Source organism: Lagenorhynchus albirostris, chromosome 3 (assembly GCF_949774975.1).
Source record: "Lagenorhynchus albirostris chromosome 3, mLagAlb1.1, whole genome shotgun sequence".
Taxonomy (NCBI): domain Eukaryota; kingdom Metazoa; phylum Chordata; class Mammalia; order Artiodactyla; family Delphinidae; genus Lagenorhynchus; species Lagenorhynchus albirostris.
In genome coordinates, this window is record NC_083097.1 from 171,204,924 (window position 1) to 171,215,235 (window position 10,312).

Consider the following 10,312-nt stretch of genomic DNA (forward strand, 5'->3'; position numbering starts at 1 on the left):
AACCCCACGGTCCCCACCCAGGCCGGGCCCCGCCACGCTCCTCTTTGGCTGGCCCCGCCCGGCGCGCAGTAGGTGCTTAATAAAGAAGCCCACATTTCATTGATGCCAGTATCATGTTGCACCTTCCCTACCTAAACTGAAAGTGTCAAGACTACACAGAGAGGAGTAGTCACCCGATTGCCGCAAGGCTAAAGTGAAGAAAGTGCCATGATAATGACGCCGGCTAACGGTCACGTAACACGTATGCCAGGTACCTTCACACGTATAATTCCGTTGCATGAATGAATGACAGGGCCCACCCCTCCCTGTGATTGCAGCAGGAGGACCCAGTGGACGGAGCCGGAGCCTTCCCGGGGCGGGGCCACGCTGGCAGGAAGGATCCAGGGCTGCTGGATCCCCCTGAGCCTGAAACTGGCCCCTGGCGACAGCCCCACCCCTGCTCAGACAGAGAAAAATCTTCCGGGCAAGTAATCTGATTCTTCTGGGCGCCTTGGAGGAAGTCTGGGGGTGAGGGAGGAAGCGCATTCTTAGGATGTGCCTTCCCAACTCCTCAGGGTGTGCGGCTGGAAAGGGGGGGTTGCTGGGATGTGCTTCCCGCACTGTCTCCGCCACGCCGCAGGCGGGAGATCCAGGTCCATCAGCTTCCATGCAGAACCTTGTTATGTCCTGGGGGTGGGCTGAGTTATTTTGAGTGTGTGTGTGTGTGGGGGGGGCGGTGTCTGATGGCCTGCTTAGGGAAAGTTGTTCTGGGGTTCAGGGGCCTCGGCCCAGAGACACCCCCCTCAACCCCACAGTCTGGCCAATGGTGGAGGAGCCACAGATCAGCTGTGCCTTGTCGCCCCCCCCCCCACAATACCTTGGCTGTCTCCCAACCCTCACTCCCCCCACGGTGCAGGCGTCTGTTCATCCTCCCAGAAAGCAGGGTTAGGGACTCTGAGTTCACGTCTCAGCTGCTCGACCTTGGGCCAGGGGAAGCGGCTTCCTGCATCTCTAAAATAAAGCCGGGAAACATCTTTCTGTTTTAAGATTGTTGGAGGGGGTGGGCCGGTGAACGTGGTTTGGGGGCGGGGCTGGGGCCAGGCTGCTTGGGTTCAAACCCCAGCCAGCCCTGCCTCTTGCCACTGTGTGACCTTGAGAGAGTGGCAGAACCTCCCTTGTGTCTCGCCAGGTCCAGGCAGGGCTCTCCAGGAGGTGGTGACACGCCCCGAGGCCTCTCATTTGGTTCCAGCCCCAAGGATCCCGGGTGCGTGTGTGGACCTCCTGCGCCTCCCAGCTCAGGGCTGCCTCGGGACCGGGTGGGCGTGCAGGGCACAGACCCTAACCCTACCCTTCCTAGCGTGCGGGCAAGTTCCTACCGCCCGCACGACTTGCTCCCTGTAAAAGGGGGTAGGAAGTGTGCCACCCAGGAGAAGGGCCTGGCACAAGCAGGGTGGGCGTTGAGGAACTTTCTTAACAATGCCAGGGATGGAAGGGCTGCAAGGATTTTAAGCATCAGGAGGAAAGAAAAAAACCCCTGCAGTTAAGCCGTGACACCCCCCATCTATTTGTAGGCACTTCCTGATTCAGACGTATTCAGACAGGCACACAGGAGCTCAGTGCCCCAAAGACGAAACCGAGGCGCAGCCTGCGGGTGCCCGAGCTCCGTCCTCCTCCACACCCCTTCCTGCTGGCCTCTCCGTTCACCCCTCACTCATTCCTTCGTTTGTTCGTTCCTTCTCCTGACCCCCGACTCAGCCGACCCAATCCGTGGGTGATCGGGGCGTGCGGCCGGACGCGGACGCTCTGGGGTGACACCGGACTAGCCGTCCCTGAGCCTCAGCCTCCCGGCGGGGGGGCGGGGGAAATGCTGGGCACCGACGACCCCCCTCCCCCAGCTCGGAGACCCGCGGCCCCTCCTGCCGCGGGTCTCGTACCGACACTGTTCCCCTGCCATCCCCGCGCGCTCCCCACGCCCCTCCTCCCCGCGCGCCTCGGGCGGGGCGGAGGCAGAGTCCGCCCCCTCCCCTCGGAGGCTCCGCCCCTCCCTCCGCTCCCCTGCCCTGCCCGCCCCTCCCGGGTTGGGCCAGGCTCCCCGGCCATGTGACCCCGCGGCCCGTCTGGGACGCGACGGGACGCGCTGGGACGGGCGCCGGGGGTCGCGGGCAGCATGGAGCGGAGGTGGGTCTTCGTGCTGCTCGACGTGCTGTGCGTGCTGGTCGGTAAGAGCCGCGGGGACCCGGGTGTGTGTGTGAGGACCCTTTCCCAGGCGGGCCCATCCCCGGTGCCCGCAAAGTTTTGTAGGACGGGCTGGGGGCTGCAGCGGCCCTATCTCTCGGAGGCCCCCTGGAGGTGGGGGGAGCCGGGGGAGGACCCTCGGGCCGTGGATCGAGCAACGCGCCCCCGCCCCGCGTGCCCCGGCGCCCGCGCGCGCCCTCTCAGGCCTCAGTTTCCCCCGCGCATCCCCGGTCGGAGGGGGTCGGTGTCCCCCGCCCGCGGCAGCAGGAAGTCGCTGCCGGGGGCCCCCCATGCCTCCCCTCCCGCCCTGCCCGGCCCGGCCCGGGCGGTGATTCACGCGGGCGTCGGCTGGGCTCGGGCGAGCCGGGCGGGGGGCGCGGCCGCGGGTCGCCCCGGGAGGCCCTCCACCCCGCATCTTGGGTCGGCTGGTCCAGTGGGGTCTGGGAGGGCGGAGCCCTGGCCGGGGGCGCACGGGCAGTGGTGGGATTCGAACCCGCGCCCCGTCGCCCTCCTCGCTCGGGCCCAGGAGAGCCGGGAGGAGGACTGGGCCGCAGGCTGTTGTGGAACTGGAGGCCTCGGGGTGGCGCGGGCCAAACCTGTCGGGCGGGTTTGCGGGCCAAGCTGGGGGCAGAGGCCCCCTCGCCGCCCCTCCTCCAGGGTCCCGGAAACAAAGGCTGTGTGTTTGCTCCGGGGCTGTGCGGACAATGGCCCCGGAATTCTACCCCCCGCGCAGGGAGGGGCCCCTCCAGCCTAAACTGCCCTACCCCCAGTCAGGCTGCTGCTCCTCCGCTGGGGACCGAGGGGTCTGCCCTGACTGCAGGCAGAGGCCAGGCTCTCCTCCCATGTCCTAGAAGAGACCCTTTTGGGATGCGCCAGGTGGCAACTGGAGGTCCCCGGGGGCCGTCTGCCAACCCTGGGCATCGTTTCCTGAGCACTTATTTATTTAAACATTTGTGTGGCACTGACTATGTCAGGCACTAAGCAGCCTGCAATTAATTAAACCTTTTTCTCCAATCAGCCTATAAGGGAGTGCTGTTATGCTCCCCAGTTTCCACCCAGAGACGTTCAGGTGCCCGCTGGAGGTCACACAGCAGCGGGGGAGGGGGGTTGGGTGCAGCTGCCATGTGCCAGGTGCTGGGGGCCCGGGCAGAGCCAGCTCCCAGCCTAGAAGCTTCAGGACACAAAACAGTTCAGTCTTAGATGGTGACAAGGGCCCTGGGGAGAACACCAGGGGTTGACACCAGGGCAGGGAGGCTCTGGTGGTGTCTGTTGTGGGGACATCTGAGCTGGTGCGGCCCAGGCAGAGGGAGGCTCCGTTCTTCACCGAGTCTTTCCCTACATCAGCACCATCACACGGTGGTCCCGGAGGCCCTTGAATTTGGCCTTTGGAAGGAGGAGTTGGCCCTGCCCTCCCCCTGCTCTGGTCGTCAGGCCCCAGCAGAGCCACACCCTTTTCCACGTGTCACCTGCCCTGCCAAGGCCAAAGGGCACCCTGCCTGGGTTTGTCTCTGTGCACCCACCCTGGGGAGCAGGGAGCCCTGTGCGCCAGCCGCCCTTGGTCACCCTTGGCTGGCGGGGCCTCTGGACTCCGGGGCTGCGGCCGTGCCAGGCAGGGCCCGGTCATGACTTGTGACTCCTGAAAGCACCTTTGGATTGAGCCCCCGGGGCCTGGGCCGGGCCTGTCGGGTCACCGTGTGGCCGGTTCAGGGACAACACGTCGATGAGGTGTGTTCCTGATCTCTCTGGCCGGCCCTAGAACAAGGAGCAGAGTGTCCTCCTTTTAACAGATGCCTGTTAAACACTGGCCTCGGCCAGGCCCCAGTAGGCTCCAGGGACTCAGCCTTGACCACGACAGGCGCGGCCCCCACCCCAGGTGCTCACGGAGCGCCGTGTGTAGCCGGGGGAATCATTTGAGTATCACACGGTGATTGCACAGTTGCACACAGGCAAGAACCATGAAGAACGGAAGTTTCCTGCCGTGAGAGGGCTCCCAGGAGCACGGAAGGGAGTTCGAGATGTTCTGGGCCACGAGAAGGATGTGAGCAGAGGCCCTGGTGGCTGCCTGCTGGCTTCGTGCAGAGGGCAGAGAGGAGGCTGGAGGGAAGCGAGGCGGGGAGAGGGTGGGCGACGTTGGGGGGGTGGACACTGGGCCTGGGCAGGACGTTGGTGTTTATCTGATGATGACGGGGAACCACAAGGGGGTTTAATGGGGCAGTGGCCTCCCATTTGCTGTGAGAAAACCTCCTCCTAGCTCGCGGGTGGGCTCGGAGGTGAGGAGACCCGGAGGGAGGCTGAGGCAGGCGTCCAAGCGCTCGGTGCCGGCGCAGGCTCGTCCGTGTGGCCCTGGGGCTCAGAGAACCTCGTGGCTACCGGCCTCCTCTCCCCAACCCCAGCCTCTCTGCCTTCCGCCATCCTGACGCTCGTGAACGCCCCGTACAAGCGAGGATTCTACTGTGGAGATGACTCCATCCGGTACCCCTACCGTCCAGACACCATCACCCACGGGCTCATGGCCGGGGTCATCATCACCACCACCGTCATACTTGTAAGGCAGGAGGGGTGTGGAGGGCGGAGGGCTGGGGCGTTAGCAGGTCGAGTCCTGCCCGGGGTGGTGTCTGCGGGGAAGAGGGCCCCCTTGGAGTTCCCAGCCCCCCAGTGACCGTAGGGAGGCCGCGCACCCTGACCCCTTTCTTCAGCGGCCCTGAAGTCCCCAGCTGTTCCCCGCAGGTGTCGGCCGGGGAGGCCTACCTGGTGTACACAGACCGCCTCTACTCCCGCTCCGACTTCAACAACTACCTGGCCGCCCTCTACAAGGTGTTGGGGGCGTTCCTGTTCGGGGCTGCAGTGAGCCAGTCGCTGACAGACCTGGCCAAGTACATGACTGGCCGGCTGCGGCCCAACTTCCTGGCTGTGTGTGACCCTGACTGGAGCCGTGTCAACTGCTCCGTGTATGTGCAGGTGGAGGTGTGCAGGGGAAGGCCTGCTGACGTCACCGAGTCCAGGTAGGTGCCGCGGGGGGCCCGGGCCGCAGACACCCCACCCGGGGAGGAGAGTGGGGGCTGGAGAAGGGCCCTCGGGAGCTGGATATTGAGGGATGAGTTGTCAGGTGTAGAAGGTACGGGGCTCCACGCTGGGCAGAGAACAGGCAGGAGCAAGGCCTGCAGGTGCCCGTGGGCCTGTGTCCTGCAGGCAGGGAGGTGAGGTGGCGCCAGGCATGTCGGGCCCTGGAGCAGAGCAGGAGGTTTCAGGAGGAGTGACCCACCTCCCCTAAATTTCAGGCCCCATCCTCACGCTGCTGCTCTGTCCTCTCACCATCTCTACTGGTAAACTTTTCATTTAATGGATGTCCTTATTTTCCTTCTTTAAAAATTAGATAAAAATTCACAAAGTATAAAATGCACCAATTTAACCATCTTAAGCTTCTGTCAGTTTTTGCCTCCTGTATTTTGGGCTCTGTCGTTAGGTGCTTATATCTTTGTAATTGTTATTTTTATACCTTCTTAATGGATGGATCCTTTTCCCGCTCTATAATGCTCTTTGTCTTGTTGTTTGTTTTGTGTATATTGTATCTTTTTTGTTTGTATTTCAATTTCTCCATTACTGCCTTTTCTGTTAATAGGTATTTACTCTGCAAAAAATTTGCAACTGTATAGTTCCACACCCCCCCGCCCCCTTACGAGGTTATTGTCACAAATTATACCTTTATACATTGTGTGCTCATCAACATAGATTTATAATTACTGTTTCTAAAAAATTGAGCTATATTTGCCATATAACGTTATGTTAGTTTCAGGTGTACAGCATAATGATGAGATGTTTGTATTTATTGTGGAATGATCCAGTAAGTTTAGTTATGTGCAGTTGTTTTTTCTTTTTTTAATCACGTAGGGAAAAGCAGGACTATAAACCAAAATACATTAACACTGCTGTTTATGTTTTGTATTTACTTTTACTGGTGACTTTTACGGGCTTTTTTGTGGATTTGAGTTACTGTCTAGTATCCTTCATTCCTCCATGAAAGACTCCCTTTAGTATTTCTTGTAGCGCTTGTAGGTGTATGAGCTATGAAGTTTCTTGGTTCTTGTTGATCTGGGAATGTCTAAATTTCTCCTTTATTTTTACAGGATCATTTTGCCAGATGTAGAATTCGTGATTCACAGGCGTTTCTTTCCTTTCAGTACTTTTGAGTATGTCATCCTTCTGGCCTCCATGGTTTCTGATAAGAAATGAGCTACTAATCTTACTGAGGATTCCTCGTACACAATGAATGCCTTCTCTTGCTGCTTTCAGGATTTTCTCCTTGACTGTCTTTTGGTGGCCTGATTATACTGTGTCTCTTTGTGGCTCTCTTTGAGTTCATCCTCTTTGAAGTTCATTGGGCTTTTTGGACGTGTAGAGTGATGTTTTTCATTTGATGAAAATATTCTTCAAGTATTCTTCCTGCCGCTTTCTCTCTTCTCCTTTGGAGACGCTTATATGTATATATGTTGGTACATTTGATGGTGTCCCACAAGGCTCTGTGTTTCATTCATTTTTCTTCATTCTTCTTTTTTGTTCCTTAGACCGAAAGTCTCGATCGACCTATCTCCACACACGCTTCTGCCTGCTCAGATCTGCTTTTGAGCCCGTCGGGTGATTTATTTCAGATACTATAGTTTTGAACTCCACAGTTTCTATTTGTTTCCTTTTTATAACTTCTGTTTCTTTTTGGTGTTCTCTATTAGGTGAGACATCATTCTCACAGTCCCTTTAGCTCTCTGAACATATTTTAAATGGCAGATTAAAGGTCTTTATCTAGTGAGTCTTAACATCTGGGCTTCCTCAGGGACAGCTTCTAGTAATAGATTTTTTTTCCCTAGGTACTTCCCGCATTTTTTCATGCATGCCTTATAATTTTGTTGTTGTTGTTGAAAACCGGGCATTTTCAATGTTATAATATAGCAACTCTGGAAATCAGACTCTACTCTCCCCAGGGCTTGTTTTTGCTGTTTGTTGTAGTTGTTGGTTGTTTGCTTAGTGAGTGTTGTGAACTAACTTTGTAGAGTCGGAGTGGCCGTGAAGTTCTGCTGTTAGCTGAGTGATCAGCTAACGATTGGACAGATATGTCCTTAAATACCTGGAACCGGGGGGAAAAAAATTCCATTTTACAGACGGGCTTTGTGTGCTATGTTGGGGCATGTCAGCTGACAACTCTGCCTTAACCTTTACTTACTTCTTGCTTGGTCAACCAGAGGTGAGAGCTTAGGGCCTTCTCAGGTCTTTCCTGAGCCCTGAGGCCCAGCCCTGGCCTCTGGAACCCCAGCCCTTATTCTCCAGAGCTTCTCATTCCCTGGCCTTTCCTCCCAAGCTTTTTGGTGAGTCTGTCTGCTGCAACTGCTATCCGTTGCCCCAGGCAATGGTGACCATTACCTTTGCTGTAAATATTTACGACCAGTGATCCAGGGAGCCATCAGACAGGACCGAACTATCTCAGTTCTTTGTAAGTGAGCTCTGTTCTCCCTCCAAGGCCACCACCAATCTGATTCTTACCGTTGTTGTCAGTTTTTTAGTTGCTTTTACGGGGTGGGGGGATGGACCTTTGGAGTCTCTCAATCTGCCATCTTTTCTCTTGTTGGTTGATGTCCTTTGTTAAAACTTGAAATTATATAAAAAGAAAATGTGGGGCTTCCCTGGTGGCGCAGTGGTTGAGAGTCCGCCTGCCGATGCAGGGGACACGGGTTCGTGCCCCGGTCCGCAAAGATCCCACGTGCTGCGGAGCGGCTGGGCCTGTGAGCCATGGCCGCTGAGCCTGCGCGTCCGGAGCCTGTGCTGCGCAACGGGAGGGGCCGCAACGGTGAGAGGCCCGCGTGCTGCAAAAAAAAAAAAAAAAAAAAAAGGAAATGTGAGCCTTGTATCAGTGACCACAGGTGGAAAATGGTCTTGAAAAGAAACACAGTGAAAGTGAAGCTGCTGGCTAGACACAGTTGTCTGACCTCAGTTCTGTGTTCAGGGCCTGCAGCATCTTTGGGGTGAGGCCTTAAAGACCGCGAGACCCTGTCGCATTGTCAGAGAAATGGAAAGGGAAGAACTGATGGTGTCCAACAGTGGCCGTGTTTCTACCTGAAATCTTCCCAGACTCTGGGAGGCATGGCAGGATGGGACCGGGGCCGGGGGTGTTTGAAGGCAGAGGTGCTGAGTGTGGGCCCTCCTGAAACCTGCCGCACTCTCCTTTCTCAGATTATCCTTCTACTCTGGACACTCCTCCTTTGGAATGTACTGCATGATGTTCTTGGCGGTGAGTTTGTTTCTCTGTGACTCGCTTGTAGTGGAGCGGTGGCCTAGGCCCTTCCCTGGGCCTCAGTAAAGCGGGGTGGGTGGAGGTGGTGATGGATAGGCTCTGGCTTGTTGATAAAAACTGGAGGCCCTGGGCCTACAGGTTCCAGGCTCCTGGCCTCAGTGTCACCGTCTGTGCGTCCGGCGGGGGTGGGCGGGCAGGCTCCCATGCTGACGGCTGCTCTTGGCCCCCAGCTCTACGTGCAGGCCCGGCTGTGCTGGAAGTGGGCACGGCTGCTGCGGCCCACCGTGCAGTTTTTCCTGGTGGCCTTTGCCCTTTACGTGGGCTACACCCGTGTGTCTGACTACAAACACCACTGGAGTGATGTTCTCGTTGGCCTCCTGCAGGGGGCGCTGGTGGCCGGCCTCACTGTGAGCTCCCGGGCCCCGACCCCCTGCCCTGACCAGAGACCCCCCTCTGGGGCCCTGCTGCCCTCTCTCTGCCTCTCCAGGACCCTAGCCCTCTCCTCCCATCTTTCCCCTAAGATCCCCCCCTCTGCTGTCCTCATTGACCCCGCCACGGTGCCCCTCAGCTCCTGGGCTCTACTGCCCCTCCCTGCCCTGTGCTGCCCCATCCCGTCCCGCCCCCGCCCAGTCAGCTCCTGCCTTCCTCTCCTCTGCTAGGTCCGCTACGTCTCCGACTTCTTCAAAGCCCGGCCCCCGCGGCACTGCCTGGAGGATGAAGAGGTAGAGCGGACACCCAGCCATCACTGACACTGGCCCTGGGCGAGGCTGGCTGCAGCCTCTGCGGGTCCCCTCCTGCTGGGGCTCGGGCTGTGGGCAGCGAGCGTGTCCATGGTCCTGGCAGGTCCCTAAGCCAGGATGGCTGGATCCTGGCGTGGGTTCCGCTAACCCCACCTCCATGCACTGGGCTAGGGGGTACCTGGGGCAGCCCTAGCGTGTGGAGGGGGACTCTTCCTCAGAACCCCTGTCTTTTGTTGGCTTAGGGAAGGGACTGAGAGATCCCAGTGGATGCCGGTTTTGTAAAATGTGACCTCTATTTGGATTTTTAGTAAAATAGGGCGTTTGCTTGACAGATGTTCTCAGCACCTCTTCCTTATGGCCGTTCTGAGGACTCTGTTCCTACAGCAGAGGGGGAGACCCTCTCTGGTTGGGGGCTCAGCTGAGCGAACCAGCCATGCCTGCGTTGCTCCTCTGGTCACGTGGGCAGGAGGGGTGCAGGAGAAAGGCCGACTGCCCGTTCCACTCTCCTGTGGCGCTAAGGTTGGGGGTCAGGTGGACCTGCACAAGCAGTCGGGGTGTCACCCTGCAGAGAGAGCCCTGAACAAGAGACACCTGCCGTTGTTTGGCCCCCGGGGCCGGGGAGGCTAGCAGAGACCCGAGTCCACGTCGCGTGGAGAGGTGTATGTACAGCTCTTCCCTCCTCCCAGTAAGGAGGCCTCTGCCGGGGGCCCCTGTGCAGGCCCCCAAATGTAAGGGCTTGGGAAGAAGTTCAGATGTGGTTAAGACCATGGCCACGGGAGCCTGGGTCCTCATCAGCACCCCCAGAGACTGACTGTGTGCAGGGCTGTGCTCAGGTCCGCTGAGAGGGCAGCTCCCGTGGGCTCTGCCAGGTGGAGCCTTGCAGTGGCCGGTGTTGAGTTGGAAAGATCACACATGGGGTTTGGGCCTGGAGCGGGCTCCTTATGCCCTTTTGCTGGGGGATATACCACCCCAGCCCCGGCCCGGGCCTCAGAGTCCCTCCCCTTCGAATGACCGGGACCTCTGCCCTCGGATCGTCCCGTCTCAGTAGTGCCCACCTGCGTCTGTCCACTCCCTGTGTCCC

The 10,312-nt window shown here is 58.4% G+C and overlaps 1 protein-coding gene across 1 annotated transcript; it reads left to right on the top strand.

The window, feature by feature from the left end:
• Window positions 1-1,121: 1,121 nt before the first annotated feature.
• Window positions 1,122-9,562, top strand: PLPP2 (phospholipid phosphatase 2). The gene is given in 8 exon segments (XM_060145923.1): window positions 1,122-1,243; window positions 1,551-2,198; window positions 4,608-4,759; window positions 4,942-5,216; window positions 8,431-8,488; window positions 8,722-8,898; window positions 9,151-9,229; window positions 9,232-9,562. Coding segments are annotated over 7 exon segments (1,035 nt in total). The 5' UTR covers window positions 1,122-1,243; window positions 1,551-2,146; the 3' UTR covers window positions 9,474-9,562.
• Window positions 9,563-10,312: the final 750 nt, after the last annotated feature.